The 21,335-nt window shown below is 37.4% G+C and overlaps 2 protein-coding genes across 2 annotated transcripts; both read right to left on the bottom strand.

The window, feature by feature from the left end:
* Window positions 1–49: 49 nt before the first annotated feature.
* Window positions 50–10,947, bottom strand: LOC110855932 (ATP-dependent translocase ABCB1). Its single transcript, XM_022104361.2, has 18 exons — window positions 10,752–10,947; window positions 10,202–10,555; window positions 7,921–8,050; window positions 7,736–7,836; window positions 7,171–7,328; window positions 5,866–6,121; window positions 4,902–5,544; window positions 4,448–4,505; window positions 3,936–4,381; window positions 3,139–3,476; window positions 2,959–3,034; window positions 2,830–2,884; window positions 2,317–2,566; window positions 2,106–2,246; window positions 1,869–2,025; window positions 1,032–1,436; window positions 903–960; window positions 50–511 (listed from the first exon to the last, which is right to left on the bottom strand). The coding sequence occupies exons 1-18, from the start codon at window positions 10,808–10,810 to the stop codon at window positions 204–206; spliced, it is 3,993 nt and encodes a 1,330-aa protein (XP_021960053.1). The 5' UTR covers window positions 10,811–10,947; the 3' UTR covers window positions 50–203.
* A 3,041-nt stretch (window positions 10,948–13,988) lies between these two features.
* On the bottom strand, window positions 13,989–19,529 carry LOC110855824 (general transcription and DNA repair factor IIH helicase subunit XPB). The gene is made up of 13 exons (XM_022104216.2): window positions 19,287–19,529; window positions 18,763–18,905; window positions 18,572–18,682; window positions 18,341–18,490; window positions 17,434–17,927; window positions 17,237–17,343; window positions 16,713–16,835; window positions 16,126–16,299; window positions 15,912–16,048; window positions 15,406–15,537; window positions 14,996–15,347; window positions 14,456–14,604; window positions 13,989–14,381 (listed from the first exon to the last, which is right to left on the bottom strand). The coding sequence occupies exons 1-13, from the start codon at window positions 19,399–19,401 to the stop codon at window positions 14,127–14,129; spliced, it is 2,442 nt and encodes an 813-aa protein (XP_021959908.1). The 5' UTR covers window positions 19,402–19,529; the 3' UTR covers window positions 13,989–14,126.
* Between the last annotated feature and the right edge of the window lie 1,806 nt (window positions 19,530–21,335).

Below are 21,335 nucleotides of genomic sequence, written 5' to 3' on the forward strand. Positions count from 1 at the left end.
AAAATTTTACTAAATATGATGCCAATCGTTAAATTAAAATGAATACATGTTTAATTTTTCTGTAAAAATTGTATTTTTATTATTTCGTCCAGAATGTGTAGCACGTTTGCATTGTCATTCATCTTTTCGTAACTAAATAAATTATCAGATTTAACTAGAATTTAATACTCGTACGTAAATATTTAATTAAAATTAAGGTAAAGTTAAGACGCATGATTTCCGCTGGCATGTTGACCCTGCATGTTCCACAGTCGAAAGTATAAGCCCTGCTTGGCCAGCAGCTCTGAGTGCGTCCCACTTTCGTACAACTCGCCCTGATTGATGACCAGGATCCTGTCCACGTTTTGAATTGAGGATAACCTGTGGGCTATGGTTATACTGGTTCGTCCCTCGGACGCGGCGTCCAGGGCGGCTTGGACGACTTGCTCACTTTCCGTGTCCAGCGCAGAGGTCGCTTCGTCGAGAAGGATCAGTTTTGGTTTGCGGACGAGGGCGCGAGATATGGCGACTCCTATAAGATCAATTTACATAATTGATTAGGATTGTAAAATGGAGGTCTCCCATCGTATGTTGTTCAGATTTTGAGCAAATTAGTGTCATTGGATCGCAAATTTAATTAGGATGAAATTTGCGAAAGACACGATCTCCCAATGGATACGTTTGGCAGAGATATTTTGCATCCGAAGAGGAGAAAACGCGAACGAAGTCGACAAATTTTCCACTTTCCAAATTTACTGTGCGTTTTCCCCTCTTCGGATGCAAACATATCGCCCAAACGTGCCGATTGGAAGATCGTGTCTTTCGAAAATTGCATACAAATTAAATTTGCAATCTATTGACACTAATTTGCTAAAATTCAGAAACATTCGTTGTAAGTTTTGCTGATTAATTAAATTAATTACTCTGCTTCTGTCCACCAGAGAGCTGTGTCCCCATTTCCCCGACGCGGGTTTCGTACCCCTGCATAAATAAAGAGATAAGTCAAATTGTCTCGCATATTTGCATAAAATCTGCACTTGTTTTCCACTTACGGCAGGAAGAGATGCAATAAAGCTGTGAATATTTGCTTGTTTCGCGGCATCGATGATTTCCTCCATCGGGACGACTCTGGAGTTATCGCCGTACGCGATATTTTGAGCGATCGTTCTATCGAAAAGGGCCGGCTCTTGGGCGACGATGGCCATTTGCGACCTGAGCGCGTCCACGTTGAGGGAGGCGACGTCTTGCTCGTCAAACTTGACGGTGCCGGAGAGTGGGTCGTAGTAGCGGAGGATGAGTTGGATGCAGGTCGACTTTCCACAGCCGGAAGGACCCACGAGAGCGACGCTTTTACCGGGTTCTACCCCGTACGAGAGGCTGCGCAAGATGCGGGCAGTCGGCCTGGTCGGGTAGGCGAAGGCGACCCGGTCAAAGAGCACGGAGCCGGAACTGTTCCTCTGTAATTAAGTAGTGATATTTAGTAAAACAGTTGACGTAGGATTCGATGACTGGTCACCAAAATCGATGAAATTATCACATTTGTAATCATTTCTCGCATCTGGGAACTTATTTTAAAATTCTGGACGACAAATTTGTAGTTAGTGAGCTGATTAATGGAATGACGGAGTTTTTTGAGCCAGTTTCATTGAGTTCCAATGTTTTTGAAGGCTTCTTAACCTTGAGATCTCCTCCTTCAAAATGTGTCAAAATCTGGAGTATACATTTCTTAAAAATTGGCAACGATATGTTGTTCAAATTCGTCATCCAGAATTTTAAAATAAATTCCCAGAGCCAAGAAATGACTAAAAATATGCTGTACTGAAGTTTAAGGTTTTGGCGATGAGTCCTACGTTAAGAAATATTTAGTTAATCAAGTAATTAAAAATTACAATTTGAAGTCCAACTCCTGGCGAGCTGTCGATTGCTGGTTTCCTGTCCAAAAGTCGCAAAATTCTGGCCCCGGAAACCTTAGCTTTATTGTAATTCGGTGCAAACGCCATGGTTTGCCCGACCATCATTGTTCCAAAGATGAGAGCCTCTGCAACTCTGTGCATAGAAATAATTAATTAATTGCAACAATTAATGAATTAACACTGCGAATTTTTACAATTGCATAATCTCCTTACTTGAAGACTTTGTCGAAAGCCAAGTCTTCATTCTCCACTAAATATCCACCATAATACATGACCGTTGCATACGCAAAGAACGGGACGGACTGCGCAAAACCAAACACGGCTCCGCGAAGATGTGCCATCTTTACAATTTTTCTGTTTAAATAACGAAAATTCGTTTATAAAATTTTCAAAATTGTTTTTTTCAAAGAATTTCTAAACTTACGCATGAGACGACTTCAAAATGTCATTAAAAGTCTGCACGAAAGATTTCTGTTTTCCTAAACTGGCCACCGTTCTGATATTTCCGACGGCTTGGACGGCAATTTTGGACGCTTCGTCGATCGCCTTCTTTTCCCCGAGATCGTGCCCCATCATGAGCAGCATTTGGAAATATGTGGCCGCAATGACGAACGGGACGAAGACCATGGCCACCAGACCCAGCGTGGGTTTGTAGTACATCGCGAGACCGACGGCTGTTAAGGTAAATGTACATTTAAATATTATTTGCATAATTTAAATATAATTAGTAGGTTACACTGTTAGAAATCTGGTAGAGTCACATATATACAGGTATTTTTTTACCAGATTGATAGTAGTTGGTAAATTTTTCATGACCACAACATTACTAAGCGGTAATGCCCGTTATTACCAGTGCTGGTAGTGATATATTTATACTCCGGTCAGTAATGATTTAATACCAGTTTTCTAAGAGTGTTTTAAGCAAAGAAATATGTACCGATAGCGATGGTAGCGATAGATTGGACAATAATACCGACACGACTTCCGGTAGCCTGTAAATATAGGAATTAATTTATTACTTAATTTATTAATTATGCAAATTAGTTCGTAATTAATGACAACTTACCCCTTGAACATGCGCCGCATCTCCACTCAATCGTGCACACAATGCGCCCACGTTGTTGTTTGGATCGTCATACCATCTGCAAAAGAAATGCAAAGTTAAATGTGAAATCTACTCTATTCAAATTTTAGTAAATTAATTAATCATATATTTAATTAATTATTATTTAGTCGATTAACTCACCCCAACTCTTGCTTTAACATGGCGTGGAACGTATCCTTTCTTAACCGAGCCGTCAGCGCTTCTCCAGCCAGGGCGAACATGAACATTTGCAAAAACATGGCGCCACCTGCGCCAATTCCGAGAACGAGGAAAAGGATGGCGAGCAGGTTGGCGTTCCGTTCAGCATCGTCGTCCGGGTACGTAAGAATTTTCATGTATTCGCCAAAGAGGATAGCGTAACAGGGGAGGAGGGCGCCTTGCAGGATCGAGCTGACAATCCCCACCGCGATTTGCTTCCACTCGGGCGAGTTCATCTTGATCAAGCGCATCATGGGGGCTTCGTTGGCCAAGTCTTTCTCCTGAGTAGGACAGATTTTAGTTAAAAATTTAGAATTTAAAAATTTAATTTATAAAATTTAATTTGAATTAATTAATCAAGTTATTAATTAATAGAGGTTCTTTGGCCAAGTCTTTTTTCTAAGGAGGCAACATTTTCATTGATTAATTAAAATTGATTATTTAAGTAATTAAAGAAGTTAATAATTAACTCGGTGGCCAAATCTTTCGCCTGAGTGGGGCAGATTTTAATGGATTAATTAATTAACTACCTAATTAAATAAGTTAAAAATTAACGGGGCTTCATTGACCAAATTTTTCCCATAATAATGAAAAATGACAATTAACAAATTAATTAAATGAATGATTTAACTAAACTAGTTAATAATTAAGGGGGCTTCGGTGACCAAGTATTTCTCCTGGTCAGGTTAGACTTAACTAATTAATTGATTAATTAACTATGTAAATAATAATTAACTCACATCCATCAAGTGTTCCGAAACAATGCCGGAATGCGGAATAACTTCGTCATCATCGAGCGCCGTGAAACTCTTTCGTCTCGTTTCCTCCAACGTTTTTTCTAAAATTCTTTGCTTCTCGGCCATGTCTTCTTCGTCACTTTCTTCATCAATGTCCTCTCCGCGTCCCTGCATTTGCGCCAGGACGAGGCCATGATAAAGCCCTTTGGCGGCGAGGAGTTCTTTGTGCGTCCCTTTCTCCACCACGTCGCCATCGTTAATTGCAACGACGAGATCAGCTCCGCGGATGGTGGAGAGACGATGTGCCACGATGAGGGTGGTTCTGCCTTGTCGAGCGCGATCAAGGGCGGCTTGGACGACGGATTCGGATTGCGTGTCGAGCGCGGAGGTGGCTTCGTCAAGCAGTAAAATGGCCGGGTTCCGGACGAGGGCGCGAGCAATGGCGATTCCTGTGAGAGAAAAGTTAATTGGTTAGGATTACAATTAATTTTGGGAAATTTAATTTAAATAATTACTCTGCTTCTGTCCCCCGGAAAGTTGGGCGCCTCGATCTCCCACGACGGTTTCGTACCCCTACAGAAAAGTAAGTATTTAAGGTAGGACTCGATGACTGGCAGATTCGAAATCAGTATATTTTTAATCATTTATCGGCTCTGGGAATTTATTTTAAAACTTTAGACGACAAATTTGTAGAACAGAGAGTTCCCAATTTCTTTTAAGAAATATACACTCCAGATTTTGACACTTTTTGAAGGAGGAGATTTCAAGTTTAAGAAGCCTTCAGAAAAATTGGAACTCGTCGAAACTGGCTCAAAAAACTCAGTGCCATTCCATTAATCAACTCACTGACTACAAATTTGGCGTTCAGAATTTTAAAATAAATTCCCAGAGCCGAGAAATGATTAAAAACATGTTGATTTTGACAATTTTTGCAGTGAAATTGTTCGCTCAAATATTTTATCCCCTTACATTCGGTAATTTACAAATGAACCCGTGCGCATTTGACTGCCTACAAGCTTCCTCGACCTCCTTTAGCGTCACGTCTTCCCTCCCGTACTGAATATTCTCCAGGATCGTCGTATTAAAAAGGACAGGTTCTTGGGACACGACCCCAATCTGCGATCTGAGCCAACCCAAATGCAAATTCTTGATGTCCTCGCCATCAACGCACACCTGTCCTTGAATCGGATCATAGAATCGTTGCAGTAATTGAAGAACAGTACTCTTCCCGCAACCCGAGTGCCCCACAAGCGCCACGGTCTGACCGGATTCGACGTTAAGGTTGAAATTTTTCAGAATCTGGACATCCGGCCGGGACGGGTATTGAAAGTTTATATTTCTGAAGGAAAGTCGACCCCGGGATCGTTGCGCGGGTTTCTTGCCCTCCTCCGAGTACGAGTCGATTTCCGGAATTCGGTCGATTATAGAATAAATCACGGCGGCGGAACCTCTCCCGACGGCGAAGGCTTCAAAGTATGAGGCGCTCTGACCAATGTTGAAGGCGCCCATGAGTACGGAGAAGAAAACGATAAGCATCGTTTCCGCGGTGTATTCGGGGTCCTCGCCTCGACAGAGTTTGGGCCGTCCTTCTAAAATGAGCTTGGTTCCGTACCTGTTCAAAAATTTAGTTTTCATTCAAAAGTCAGTCATCCCGATTTCTGACTGAAGATTTTCATTCACACTCATATGTCATTTTCGTTCAAGTTCATTTCATTTCACTTCATCCGACTTCATTTCTTACTTCGCCCTATGTATTAAGTATAGGGTGAATGAAAAATGAAATGAGTGAGAAATCCTTCATTCATAGTCATTCATCTGAAATGACGGAATCGTTCAGTCATTTTCATTCAAATGACAGAAAATTCATTTTTATTCACTATCATAATCAATCAAATGAATGAAAGTGAACAGGTATGCTTGCTATGTTTCGTACCAGAAGGCGAGGGCGTACGACGCGTAGATGATGAACCACATAAGGCCAACGCCAAAGGCGGAGATGGCGCCGCGCTTTTTGGCCGCGGCTTTCGCCTGGATGAGACCGTCTTCGTAGCGTTCGATTTCTTTATCGGAGCCGGAAAAGGCCATGACGGTTTTGACATTGGTGAGCGCTTCTTCCGCAACGTTGCCGGCCTTGGCGTAGCTGGATTGTTCATCGGTGGCCAGTTTGGACTGGATTCCGGCCACGATTCCTGGAAAAAGAAGGAGGGAAAGGATTAGATTTTGAAGGAATTTGAATTTTTATCACTGCAAAACTTGACACCAGCCCAGAAATATGACGGCAATTTTTTCGAATTTCCAAAAACTACCCAAAAATCTTTGACAAAATTCTCATCTTTTTCTACGCATGTCTTGATTATCAAAATTCGTAATAATTACAAATAAAGTAAACATTTTCCTCGTTTTTCCACTAAAACTCTGTGTAATCTGACACTTATTAAATTTCGAGTGCATTTTGGACTGATGTTCAGTGGCCGCGGAACAGAGGGACGTCCCCACGGTAATTCGATGTCCGCATCATCTCCCCATCTTATATAAACCCATCCCTCCCCTCCATCCCACAATATTAATGTCCCCACAGCTTCTTCCGTGGTCACTGCTGAATTCTGCCACGTGAACTCGCCAGTCACATGGAGAATTTTTATTAATAATTGTAGCGAAAAGGTGCCCTAATTGATGATAAGGTTACTTAAGGTTACTTAAGCTGCTCTAAACGTTTCATCATCATCACAAATCACTCATTTTTGTGATGTGAATGATGTTGTAATTGTGCTCTAATCTTGTTGATCTCCGTCAAGTGGGCATATATTCGTTCATGTTATCTCAATTGTTGTCCGTCTTACGTCACGTGTTGTATTCATTTGTCAGGATTCTGCTGAAAATGAGTACGTTTTTAATGGCCCTCGAGTACCGAGAAATTAAATGGGAATCTTTTACTTAAAGTTGATCCAGTTCAAAGTTGATCCGGTTCAAAATTCTGTAACTCGCTTCTAAAAATATTTATGAATGTGTAAACATTCCCAGGTTTTTGTGTATGTATGTAAATTAGTCAGGTGGTCTGTTCTGTTAAGTAATAATATGTATGGGCTTATCAATCTGGATGCATGCTTATCAACCTTGCATCATCGGTTAGCTGCTTGCCTATTGCCTTTTATGGTGGTTGGTTTGGTGTCAGAGAGGATTTTGAAGTAGCTGGTCACCCACTTTTAGTGACAAATTACAGATTTTTGTATGTATTTACCTGTAGCAATGGCGAGCACTGGGGCGGACGAGAGGACGACTAAGGTGAGTTTCCACCCGTGCCAGAAAGCGTTAGCCAAGGAGAGGAAACATGTCGACATGAAGAAGACGCATAGACCAACTTTTTCACCAGTGGCTTCCTTCACTTTGACTAAATCTCTGAAATTTTTAAAATTATTTTTAATAAATAAAAATTGTCTCAAATCTTCTAAGAAAGAAGGTCTCCCAGCGTATGCTCTCCGATTTTGAGTAAATTAGTGTCAATCGATGACAATTAGGATGACAAATGCAAAGGATATGATCTCCCAATGGGCACGGTTGGCAGAGATAGTTGCATCCCAAGAGGAGGAAAAGCGCCTTAAAGTTAACAAATTTTACACTTTCCAAATTTACTGGATGTTTTCTCCTATTCGGATGCAAATCGGTCAAACGTATGTATGCCCATTGGGAGATCGTGTCTTTTACAAATTTTACACCAATTAAATGTGTGATCTAGTGACACTAATTTGCTCAAAATCGGAGAGCATACGCTGGGAGACCTAAATTTTATGTAATTTTTGACTCACTCTGAAATTCTGGAGACGAAATTCTTGTCCTGAACGGTATCATACCAGCCGACGTTTTGCCGCAGGAGGGCTTGCAAGTATTGCCTCCGTACTTCGAAAGCCTTCAATCAAGATATTTATAAATATATTAGTTAAATATCAATTAAACAATTGTGCTTATTAATTAATTAATTAATCGAACTCACAATATTTTCTGACACAATGTTAAACAGCGTGATGAAGATGTAACTGCAAAAAAATGTGCCTGCCCCCAAGCTGCTCAGACTTATCGAAAATGTTTCCACTTCGCCGAGAAAGTTTTCTTTTAATTTTCTCCTGGAAAAAAAATCGAAATTTTATTATTTTAGAAACATTTAGAAACATTGTGTGGCGTCATTATTTACTTAAGAACGATTCATTTCCTTAATAATTAGTCGGTGATGATGAATAATCTTTACGTTTTAGAATGACGTGTGCATTTTCTCGATAAGTAATTAGTCACTGAATCAACTTGCAAATTACTTGACTTTTCCCCAAGACAGAATTTTACTTAGCAAACAAGGATGCAAGCAAATTGACATAACATTTGCATTATTGCGAATGCCAATATTAGTTCGTACATAAAAATAGCAAAAAGATAAAAGAGTCGACGAAATGGGCGACGTCTCCCCTCCCCTCCCGTTTTTTTTCTCGGTTGATTTATATGGACATGCATTAGTCAGTTGAAGGTCTTCACATTCAAAGTCAAGGTGAAGTGGTACTCAAGGTGCGAATCAATTAAGAGGGAAAGCAAACAAATGATGAAATCGCTAATTCATCGGGGTTCATCTGGCTAAATATTTCAACCACCACGGTTTTGAATTTTGGGCGATATTTCGAAATTTTAGCTACAAAAATTAAAAATTAAATTGATATTCGTCGTTGATAATCTGGCTGAATTTTAGTATTTTCTGATATTTCGAAATTTTGGCTACAAAAATTAAAAATTAAACTGCTCTTCATCGTTGATAATCTGGCTGAATTTTAGTATTTTCCAATATTTTGAAATTTTAGCTACAAAAATTAAAAATTAAACTGCTATTCGTCGTTCTTGATCTGGCTAAATTTTAGTATTTTACGATATTTCATAATTTTGTACCTACAAAAATTAACGCATTTCAATTAATATTTTCAGGTTTGACGTATGTAAAAGTTAAAAAAAAACGGTTCCAGAAACGATGGACTTTTTGAATTATGGTCAGATAAACCGTGACCATGAATGAATGAGTACAATAGTGAAAATGGTAGCCGTTGATTGCTTCATCGAATCAACACCCACGACCAAATTACGAATATAAATTACGAATAAATGTCATGTCATGTCCAACACTAGGATGGTAACATTGGCAGATTTGTGAATTGTTTGATCAATAAAAAAACGGGAAAAAACGATCCCAGACTTTGTTCTTCACTTTATGAGATTAAAAAGCAATGCAAATATTATTGGATGGAATCATATTTCTCGTAATATGAGAAAATCTTGGGCGAAAAGAGTCGCAATTATTGCACAAATAACAAATTCGCAGTATAAATATTACGCCATGTTTGTCCAGTCCAGGAGGACAAGTTAAATTCTTGGGAGAAACAAAATTCGCAAATATTGCGAATAATTAACCTTTTAAGCAACATAAATATTACAGTCTCGATTGCGCCATGTTGTCGAGGACAAGTTTCAACCTGATCGTGACGTTCACTTATCAAGTAAATGTCATAGTATAAGCACTTGAACTAAATAATCCTCCACAATATTCACGCCACGCCATATTATTTTCCATTCCACACCAGGATCAAACTTGTACACAATTCGTTAACAGAAATGGCAAACATGCAGGGAAATCCTTTGAAAAAATCGATATACATAATATTTGCAAGCATTAATAGAATTTTTTGCACATGCAAAGTTTAACTTTGCCTAAGGAAAGGAGAGATTCCTATATGCTCAACTGACTCACTCGTTCCCTCGCTCACCGTAACATATATTTTGCATTCACTCTCTTTTTTTTGCGAAAGAAATTTTGCACAAAGGAAAGTTTACTTAAGAAATGAGGCCCAACGTTATTTTCGACGTGACTCTGCACCTCGTGTGGCACGGTGCGGTGCGGAACAATAGCAAAAATCGACAAAGAAATTGAGCCCTAGACAATGCAATCAGAAATATATTTAAGGTATTATTCCCAACGATTTTTGCACATTTTTGCAACTGTTTTGTGGAAAAACGTTGAAAACAAACTGGACTTGATCTAATCCGAAATATAGTTTGAGCCTTGAGGAGTTTTAGGATAATTCGCGATTATTTTTGCAATTTCTTTTGTAAAAAATAAAACTGGAGTTAATCCAATCAAAGATATGTCTTTAGAAGTTATATGATATGATGATTCACCACTATTTTTGCTCATTTTTTGCAATTTTTTGTGTGCAAAATTTAACCAAAATAAAACCCGGACTTACATCATGTCCTCAAAGCTTATCGTAGTCCCTTCCTCCTCGGGCGGTCTATCGGGACAGATTTCTGTCAAATTCATCCCATCGTTGACCATGACGTCGGTCACCCTTCCGAAAAAGATAACCATCAAGGGCATACTCGCCCCACAAACGGCGGCCGCTAGGAAGGCGACAATCGCTAAAAACTTGTCCCTCGTCGTGGCGAAGCGGAACAAATGCAGATAAGGGACGGGAGGAATGGCGGGTTCTTCCTTTTTGTCTTTGTCCTTGTCCTTCTTGTTCTTTCCGTTCTTTTCGCCACCACCTTTATCGATATTATCGCCCCCTTCAGAGTTATATGTCCCGTTTGCTTCGGCCATCCTAGAAAAAAAGTGAGGGAGAAAAATGAGTTAAAATTACGATTTTTAACGGAATCAACGGAAACAGGGGGACATTGTCCCCCCAGAAATTCAGCAAAGTCGTGTCTTATCCATGTTGATAAGTCCTCTTCCCACAATTCTAATGGTCCCACATGCCCCCCCCCAAAGTTCCCAAAATGCGACTAAAAATGACTTACTTGCTATCCTCGACTTTTCCCATTTTGGCGATATCTGCTTTACTACTTTTCCCCCCCATTTTTCACAATTTTTAATGTTCTTGTCCTTGTTCTTATATTGTTCTTTTCACCGGGTATTCTGTTGATCAGAGACCGAGAGAGAGCGAAATGCACGTCCAACTCGGTGGACAACTCGAGCACGACTGAGCCAATTTGAGACGTGAATTGCACTTTTGCTTCTCCAGTTCCAGTCTGACTCGCTCCTTTCTCCAGTAAAATTGCACTTTTACGTCATTTTATATCGTACTTTGTAGTATATAGTGTAACTCGTGATGATGATAAGGTATAACGTTTCTGATAAGCAAAGTTCTGCCAACTAACCCGATATTTTTGGAAATATATAGTGGCTGTGGCACCTTCGTGACCTTGACGAGGACGCTGGATAAGAGAATAGATGGATGATGATAAGGTAACGTAACGTTGATGAGATTGAGGGGAAGAAGGGTTATCTGCCAAGTGACCCAGTATTTTTGGACCTTACATTAGCACCTTCGTGACCTTGACGCTGTCGATAAGATAACTAACTAACGACGATGGTGTTTAATTAATTGTGTTAAATTTAATTCTTGAGGTAACTGAGATAAATGCTGACTTATCCTTAGAGAAGTGGGAATTTGTATTAATTAACCTTATATTTCTGAAATTTGTTTGTGACCAAAATTATTTGAAACTTTGTCAGTCTAGTCTAGTCTACGCGTCTCCCTTAAGGGAGACGCGTTACCTGGATACTTATTAAGGTCAAGCAATCGTGCTTCGTGACCTTGACGCTCGATAAGAAAGAAGAGATAACTAATAGCTTGCGATGTACAATGCGTTTATATGAAATTTAATAATTTGAGGAATTATTTATAAAGGTTTATAAAGGTTTCTTTCTTTGATAACAATGGAATTTATGTGCATATTGAATTGAAAGGAAATCAAAGAAATGGATGGAAGAAGGATTTCGTCACGAAATGTTGTGGTTTTGTGCGTTTCATTTCAGTTCCATTCTTTTTGAATGGAAATCAATCAATGAATTTTACTGATTAATTATTGAATTTTATGAGTGACTTTATTCATTTTTGCGTGGATGAAAATCATGGTTGCCATTTATCATTTACTTACATGTGGTATGATTAGTGTCTGTATTTTGCATGTATTTTGCATGTATTTTGCATGAAAATGCAAATTTTTTTTGCAACTGCATACACAATTTGCACTAGCTTTATTAATTTTTGCGTGCAAATCATTGTTGCCATTTATCATATACACGTGGTATGATTAGTGTCTGTATTTTGCATGTATTTTGCAAATATTTTGCATGAAATGCGAAATATTTCCCACCGCATAATTTGCACTAGATGAATGAATGAGAGATCGATAAGCCCCCCGCTCGTCTACCAAATGACATGCAGTGCACGGGACAGAAAAATATGGCAATATTCCAGGACAAACGGGACCGAACATACATGCGAAAAAGAACGTTGCAAATATTGTGGCAGATTTCGCCAGCTAAACCACGCTTGCGACTCATGCTTTAATAATTCCGTGCAAAAAAAGATCTGGACTATACAGTGCAATGGTTGATAGGGTAGGCTTATCTTTACCTTATCATATTTCATCACATGGCTTGCCTATTATGTTATAAATGCTATGAAATTCCCGATTCATGCATTTCGGGTTCATTTAAATTTTCGCATGTGGTGAACATTAAATTCCCAATGATGATGATATTTAATATCTTCTCGTTTTAATCGCGTTATTGTACTCACGTTACGTTTCGCACATGTTACGAAATTGTTATCACACTCGTCGGTCGTCGGTGCGGTGATAGTGCGAATAATAAAAATATGTGCGATTCATTATTAGCATTAAGTCGTCTGCCAAATAACCCTTTTTTATGCAAACATCACCCACTACACGACGCCAAAGATGCCAATAATCAATTATCAATTTGCGGATCAATGAATATAGGTAAATATACTTATTAATAGAGATATTTTTGCGTAAACTCATATGTAGGAGAAGAAAATTGGCATAAAAAATTGGCACGTTTTGTTCGCACTCGTTGCTTTATGCAAACATCACCCACCACGATGCCAATAAATAATTAATTGTCAATTTGCGAATCAATGAATATAGGTAAATATACTTATTAACAGGGATATTTCTGCATAGGCGAAAATAAACTCATAAGTGAGAGAATAAAATTCGCATAAAAAATTCGCACGTTTTGTTCGCACACGATGCTGCGTTGTATGGTGCCGTGCCATACATACATTTTGCATGTTTAGTCTGGTCTTGCCAATTCGCAACTTGAGCGAGACAAGTTCGTACAGGAATCGTTTTGTCGGAAATTTTTTGCGAAGATGAGAGAATGATCTCTTGAATCCCACTCCACTCCACATTTTTTGCACGAAATATCAACAATGAGCTGGCTTTTACTCTTAATAAGATTCCATTATTTAACGCGTGGCGTGGGTTCATGAGAAGTTGTGCAATTTAAGCGCCACATGGATTTTTATGCAGCGATTGAAATATGAAAAAATATTAGATTTTAAACAAATCTGTTACGATGTTGCTACACTGGATTGAATTTTGCTTATTAATTAATTTGCATAATTATGAAACATTTCAATCTATTGATTTTACTAAAATAGGCGGATATGCAAATAAGTTACAAGTTTTTTTTTTTACAAAATACTGTTATTGAGTAAAACAAAAATGAATAATTTCATGCAAATTGTATTTTTATTTAAAAAAATGTTTTATTTATTGGGGAGAGATTCATCTCCAATCTGAATTACTACTTTTGTATAAACTGCTGAGATAGATTGAATTATGGGAATTAATTAATTTGCATATTTTTAAAACTATTGATTTTAAATACTAAATCCGGTGAGTTCATCAGAAATAGTGTAGTTTAAGCGTCTATTCAGTTTTGTATGCAGCGATTGGAATCTGTTAAGCTGAAAGATTATAAAAAAGAATTTGAGCACTGTGAGCTATGTTAGAATGGATCGAATTGATACGCAAATTAATTAATTTAGGTATAAAACATGTCAACTAAATCGACCGGATATGCAAATAAATAAATTACCAGCGTTTTCTATTTGTAAAACCGAATTATGTATGTAAATTAATTAAATGATATATTTATAAAACTTTTCAAACTATTGATTTTACCGGATATGCAAATAAATAAATTAATTACCAATATTATTTTAATTCCCAGTTTATTTTATCAATCTGTTAAAAGTAAAACCGAAATAAATATGTAGTTAATTTCATGAAAATTGTATCAAAGAATTTATAAAAAAGTGTTGTATTTTTTTATTACGGAGAGATTCTTCTAAACTACTTTTGTCTAAATTTTTTAAATAGTGGATGTTTATTAGCGGAATTTGCATTTTTTCGGTATTCCCGATAAACCGCGTCATCCGCACCGGAAAGAGAACCAAGGTTGGCACTGCGACGACCAAAAGCACCCCAAGGACCGGCTCCCCGACCTTCGCCGGGAATTCGCTCCTCGTCCTCGGCATCGTCCCGAGCGGCCAAAATTTGTTGGATGAGTTGGACTTGTTCTTCTTTGGACTTATAGTGCAAGTCCTCCTGCAGAGTGAAAAAATTATGGATTCAAAATTTTGCGTTATTTTTTGGGAAATTAATAATTATGAATATTTTACCTGCTCCAATCCGGCCAATTTGGTAATCACTTTGTAGGAATAGCCCTGATTGACTAAGAATCGTTGCCGTTTTCGAGAATAATTCATCTCGATAGTGTCTTCAGATACGAGAGTGTAGAAAAATGCGTTGTATTCCTCAGCAATTGCGCCTAAGGAACAATTAGCAATTAAGTAATGACTCGAACACTTAACGCAAAAACCGTCAAGATCAGCGCACTTTTAATCATCTCTTCGCTCTGGGAATTTATTTTAAAACTTCTAGAGCAGGTCGTTGCCAATTTTGTAGAAATATGCGCTCCAGATTTTTACACTTTTTGAAGGAGGAGATCTCAAGTTTAGGAAATCTTCAGAAAAATTTGACTCATCGAAACTGACTAAAAAAACTATTATCTGTAATCAACTCACTGACTACAAATTCGTTGTCCAGAATTTTAAAATAAGTTCCCAGAGGCGAGAATTGATTAAAAATGTGCTGATATTGACGCTTTTAGTGACATCAATTCGATAGTGATTGATTAACTATAATTTGCGCACAAGTACCTTTCTTCGCTCGCAAAATACGTCCCAACCGTTGCGCTTCTTGACGTCGCGACCCGCCTTGGGAACTGATTTGAATGAGGACATTGGCTTCTGGCAGATCAAACGAAGTATCAGCCACTTTCGATACGAAAACCGTGTTAATTTTTGGGTTGAATTTGAAATTTTGTAAAATCTGGAGCCTCTCCTGTTGCGAGGTTGGTCCGTAGATGAAGGGCTTGCCGAGCTTCATGGCGTAATGCTTTAAGGCGTAAACGTTATCGGAGAAGACGATTATTTTGTCGTTGCGTCGTTCATGATAGCGAATGAGGAATTGACAGGTGCGGAATTTTGCGGGATTCATGACGCACAGGAGCTAAAGTAAAATATTTTTGTCACGTGGTTTTCAAAAAAACAAATACAAATTAACTCACAATTTTCTTTGAAATTCCAGAATTCAAGTATTCCCTGTAAAATTCTGGCGTCATTGGATTCCACACTTCGGCACATTGAACTTTAGCGATGTAACCATTCTTTTGAAGTTCCAACCAATTAGCTTCGTACAACTGAAAAGAGAAATTCAATTAATTAATATCAATCAGGACTCGATGTCTCATCACTAAAATTGTCAAAATCAACATATTTCTAATCATTTCTCTGATCTGGGAATTCACTAATTCGTAGTCAATAAGTCAAGTAATAGAATGTGGCAGGATTTTAAGCCAGTTTCTACGCGTTCCAATTTTTCTGAAGGCTTCTTAAACTTGAAATCTCCTCCTTCAAAAATGTCAAAATGTGGAGTGTATACTTTTTTTTTAATTGGGAACGATCTGATCTACAAGTTTATCGTCCAGAATTTAAAAAAAATCTCCCAGAGCGAAGAATGGGTAAAAAAATGTGCTGATTTTGACGATTAGTCATCGAATAATTAATTATTAACCTTTGGACCGATTAAAAAGTTCAAATCTGCAATCTTATCATCCTCCCGGACTAGAGTGGCTGTAAGTCCGAGTTTACAATGTGCCTGCACCATGGTCAACACTCTCCTGAACATTTTTGCCGGAATACTGTGCACCTCTGAAGAAATTAATCAATACTCAATTAAAATTTAGCAAATTACCATCTTTAAATTTACTAATTAATTGTCCACCCACCATCCAACAACATTATGCCCCACTCCTGCTCCTGCAACCACTTCATCGTCTGCTCCGCCTCCCAGGATCTCTTCTGCGTGTGCGTAATCATGGAATACGTCGTCACCAGGATGCTGCACCCCATTGGCTTGTCCTTCGCGTCGGACGTGAAACGACAAATTATGGCGTCGTCAGCTAAAAATTTAAAAATAATAGAATTATTATCCCCATAAATTCAGATAGTCGGTACCCTCATCGTCAAAGAAAGTAGTACACTCTTAGAAATCCATGATTAAAATAATAACACCGAGCGGTATTATATTTCATATATGACCGAGAAGTAAATACCTGCCTGACTATCCCAGATCTCTAACTGTGCGAAATTCAATAATAAAATTATTTAAAATAATACCGAGCGGTATTGATATATGACTCAACCAAAGTGGTGTTGATAAGTAATGGCTCGGTATTAAAGTTTTACCATATGGGCAGCAATTTTTTGCGGACCAGTATAATTTTAGTACCAAGCGGTAGCAACTTTAATACCAATAAATCACTACCTGCCTGCTGCATGACTATACCAGATTTCTAACAATTTAGTAAGTCACCTGTGCTCCATAATTTAAACTGTTGTTTCCATTGTTCCACTGAAACGCCAGAATTGCAGAGGACGATGGCCCGCTTCCTCACGGTACAGACGGCGGTCACACCGGTCAAACTTTTTCCAGCTCCTGTAAATTAATTACAAATTAATAAAGAATTCACAAAGGACTGGATGCCTCGTCACCAAAATCATCAAAATCAACACATTTTTAGTCGTTTTTAGGTTCTAGGAATTTATTTAAATTTCTGGACGTCAAATTTGTAATCAGTGAGTTGATTAATGGAATGGCTGTGAGTTTTTTGACCCAGTTTCGATAAATTCTAATTTTTCGGAGGGCTTCCTAAACTCCTCCTTCAAAAAGTGTAAAAATCTGGACTGTATATTTTTTTAAAATTGACAAGAACCTGTCTACAAAATTTTCGTCCAGAATTTTTGAAATACATTTTCCCAGCCGATAAATCATTAAAAATGTGTTGATTTTAACAATTTTGGCGAAGAGCCATCGTTAATTTTGTTTACTGTACGAACCGCAAGGCAAAACTATCACACCGGATCGGGCTCTCCCATTTCCAAACATTTTTCTCAAACTCTTCTCCTGATATGGACGCAGGATTGCGGAAGGCTTGAGATCAATGCTATACACACAAAGCAATTAATTAATCATTAATTACTCTCTTTGTCTCATTATTAAAAAATAAATACTAATTACAATTACGACGACTCACTGAATATCTGGATTTCGTGTATCATTTCGAAAATCGTACTCAGCCAGGAGCGGATATTCCTGTTGGATGCAGCGCTTCTGCAAAATTTCAATCTTGTCTTGAATCACTTCGAAGGAGACGACCTTTTCTTCCTCTTCGTCGTCATTGTCGGCGTCAATTTTAGAATAGTAATCCGTAATGTCGGACGGTAAAGTGGGTCCGGATTCGCCATTTGTGGAAGGCCCCCCATTTTCAGTGGTGTGACCACTATTTCCGTTTATTGCGTTGCTATTCCCAGCCGTGGCGGTGGAGGAGGTCGGATTGTTCGTCGTGCTAAAGGCGGAATTCAGTACGGCCGCGCCACTCGTTTTTGTTATGCTGGATTCGACAAAGGCCTCGTCGTCGGAATGGCGCAAGCGACATTCTTGAATGACGGGATCTTTTAAAAGTTTTTGGAGTACTTCGGGATGACTGGATTCGACAAAGTAGCGATTCTGTTTCAAGACCAGCTTGACCTGGGGAGGGAATCGTTAAATCAAAATTAGTGTTAAGGTAGGATTCATCGTCAAAAAACAGCATATTTTTAATCATTTCTCAGATCTGTGAATTTATTTTAAAATTCTGGACGACAAATTTATAGAGCAGTTGCCAATTTTTAAAAGTGTACACTCCTGCTTTTGACACTTTTTGAAGGAGGAGATCTCAAGTTTAAGAAGCCTTCAGAAAAATTGGAAGTCGTCGCAACTGGCTCAAAAAACTCAACGCCATTCCAACGATCAACTCACTGACTGCAAATTTGTCGTCCAGAATTTTAAAAGAAGTTCCCAGAGCGGAGAAAAGAGTAAAAATGTGCTAATTTTGACGATTTTAGTGACAAGTCATGAAACCCTAAGATAATTATAATGTTAATTAAATTTGTATAACGCACTTTTCCATAGGACAGCGTACACAGGCGGATGAACTCCATAATTCCGTCGGGAATCGTGGTCTTGCTCAATCTCGTCAAGTACTCGATAATGTCTTCAGTCTGTAGGCCCACACTGACCGCGGCGTAAAGAGAGTAGGCAGTTAGTTTGTACTGCGAAAATTATAAATAAATAAATGGTCAGTTAATTAATTAATTGTATTGTAAACTTGGCGATAAGTTGAAATTACGCACCTCGTGGATATGTTCGGGACGATTTAACGGTTCCGCGATCGCGATTAAAAAATCGTGCGCATGTTTATACACGGGAGAAAACGCTTCCAGGAAAATGTGGCCGTTTGGAGCCTGGAAGTTCATGAAATGGAATTTGAAATTTAAGTAGTTTAATTTAATTAATCAATTAACTAATTTGCTAATTAACTCACCATCCAAATTGGTCGGGATTCATGATCACTTCTCAACTCCATTTGAGGACGATAATCTTTCGCTCCGAATTCATCATCCGGCACGACAGACGCTCCTTCTTCGGCCGCTTCGGCGTCTCGTTTCGCCGCGACAGGGACTCCTTCTGCAAATTAATTAATAATTACTTCATTTAATTTGATTAAATTGAAAAACATCCAAATTTTTAGAAAGTTCGTATTTTTTTTTTTTGTACATATTTCTGAACTATTTTGTCGTGTTTTCGTACATATTTCAGCGACTTTTCGTAAATACATATCCGCCCTCTTACTATTTAATTAATAATCTCAATTAATAATTATTTAACTATTTTGAGCTATATGTTCGTATTTTTGTTCTTCTTTTACAGATTTCTAAATTATTATGACGTTTCTTCGTAATATTAACTACATATTTCAGCGATTTCTCGTAAAATACATATCCGCCCTCTGACTATTTAATTAATGATCTTAATTAATAATTATTTACAACTATTTTTAACTATTACCTTGAACCGAATCGTCATCTTGGTCGAATTCTTCCTCATAATGAAACTCTTCTTCCTCTTCTCTGCCTCGTTTCTTTGACTTCCTTCCATTCCAACCTTTCCCCTCTCTCCCCATTTCAGTAAAGTTTCTGAATTTATAAAATTTTCAAATTTTTATTGCACTTTGAAATTAAAAGAAGCTTTTTTAAAATAAAAACAAAACTTTGCTTCCGTCAACGACTCGAGACGATTTCCGAATGAAGGAGTAATTTGAGTTTCCCGCGGCTTGGGGTATTTCTGCGACCGTAAATCTGGAAATAAAATTCCTTGAAATTTTACCGTTTTTTGTGAAAAATAGTGCAAAAAATGTGCAAATTTTGAGTAATTATGATATCTAAAATCATTTTGGGTCAATTAGTACAAAAATTTGGATATGAGTTGCAGCAACGGGTGAGAAACCGTGTTTTATATCGTGGGAAAAAACGTAGGTCTTGGAAATAACTCCCTCCCCCTGAAATTCACTGTTTTTTCACGATTTTATCGGAATTAGTGGTAAGTTTTGGGAAAACCCGATAAAATCTGAAAGATGTGATACTTTTACGTAATAAAATGCAAAAATTGAGAATATGAGAGCTAAATTGGGTTAGAAATGGAGAAAAAAGTGGATTTTTATGTGGGAAAAGTGAGATTTCTCATGTAATAGCATGAAGAAGTAAAGCGTAAGAAGTGAAGCGTTTAGAAAAGCGAGAAAATTGCCAAATCTGAAAGATATGACACTTTTACGTAATAAAATTCAAATTTTTCAAAAATTTAGGCGAAATTTGATAAGAAGAATTGGAGAAGGATGTGGATTTTTAAGTGGGAACGTGAGAACGTGAAAACGTGAGATTTCTCATTTAATAGCATGAGAATACATCAATTGAAGCATTTAGAAAAGCGAGAAAAGTGTTAAATGTGAAAGACACGATACTTTTACGTAATACTGATAAAATTCAAAATTTTCAAATATTTAGCCGAAATTGGGCAAGGAATTGAATTGAAAGTGGATTTTTATGTGGGAAAAGTGAGATTTCTCATTTCATAGCATGAGAATTCGTTCAATAGTGAAGTGAAGGATGTAAAAAGATGAGATAAGTGGATTCAATTTTAAATCTGGTCAAAATTAATCTGTCTTTCAACTGACCTGAATTTTCCTCGTAAAATGATATAATAGAATTTGTAGTGATAATAAGAATTATACAAGTGCTTGAATTACAAATTCCATCATTTCAAAGTTTCCTAAATTTTGTCATATTTTTTAAAAATTTTATTGTATTTTTTAAAATTTTATGTAACATCATCTAATTGCATTTTCATCTCCTACAAACGAATCGGTAAATCTATCGTGTTTTAAACCTTCAAAATTTATTTAGAAAACAATCTGTGTGCCTTAACTTACCCAATTTTCCAAGCTTTTCAAAATTTCGTTATATTTTTTTAAAATTAGCTGTAAATATCATCATCACATTTTTCATAGAGGTGAATGAATTTATGAATTTAAAAAATCTTATTATTTTCAAAGTTTCTTAAATTTTAATTATTATGCAACAATTCAATCGCATACACCTTGAATCTTTCAAAATCTGTTGTTTTAAAGGGTCCAAATCTCTGCAAAAATTAATCTGCGGTGTTTAATTTGCACAATTTTCTAATGAAAATTTCGTGATATTTTTTTTAAATTTCGTGTAAATTGCATCATCACATTTTTCATAAAGGTGTAAAATTACGGAATTTCCAAAATTTCCTTTATATCAGAGCTCTTTTTGTCATTTTCAGAAAACGGGGTAAAAAAATCCGAATTTGCTAAGTTGAAAATTTTAAAAATAATAAATCTGTGTCGTTCAACATTGTACAATTTTTCAAGTTTTTTTCTAAATTTCCTTAATATATTTAAATTTTTCTGTAAATAGCATTATTACTTTTTTCGCAAATATGCAAAATTTTAAATCTGATTAAGTTGTAAAAAACAATCTTCGCTGTTCAGCTTCCTTGCACAATTTTTTCCACGTGAAATTAATGAATTTGTTGAAT

This window comes from Folsomia candida, unplaced genomic scaffold (genome assembly GCF_002217175.1).
Source record: "Folsomia candida strain VU population unplaced genomic scaffold, ASM221717v1 Fcan01_Sc014, whole genome shotgun sequence".
In the NCBI taxonomy this organism is placed as follows: domain Eukaryota; kingdom Metazoa; phylum Arthropoda; class Collembola; order Entomobryomorpha; family Isotomidae; genus Folsomia; species Folsomia candida.

Bases quoted from the DNA above. Each gene is read 5' to 3' on its own strand.
- LOC110855932 (XM_022104361.2), bottom strand. From the start codon at position 10,810: ATGGGGGGGAAAAGTAGTAAAGCAGATATCGCCAAAATGGGAAAAGTC. The intron at 10,556-10,751 runs GTAAGTCATTTT...CTTTTTTTCTAG, and splicing joins GGAAAAGTCGAGGATAGCAA to GATGGCCGAAGCAAACGGGA. The intron at 3,477-3,935 runs GTGAGTTAATTA...TGTCCTACTCAG, and splicing joins TTTCGGAACACTTGATGGAT to GAGAAAGACTTGGCCAACGA.
- LOC110855824 (XM_022104216.2), bottom strand. From the start codon at position 19,401: ATGGGGAGAGAGGGGAAAGGTTGGAATGGAAGGAAGTCAAAGAAACGA. The intron at 18,683-18,762 runs GTGAGTTAATTA...ATGAACTTCCAG, and splicing joins AATCCCGACCAATTTGGATG to GCTCCAAACGGCCACATTTT. The intron at 14,605-14,995 runs GTACTTGTGCGC...ATTGTTCCTTAG, and splicing joins TATTTTGCGAGCGAAGAAAG to GCGCAATTGCTGAGGAATAC.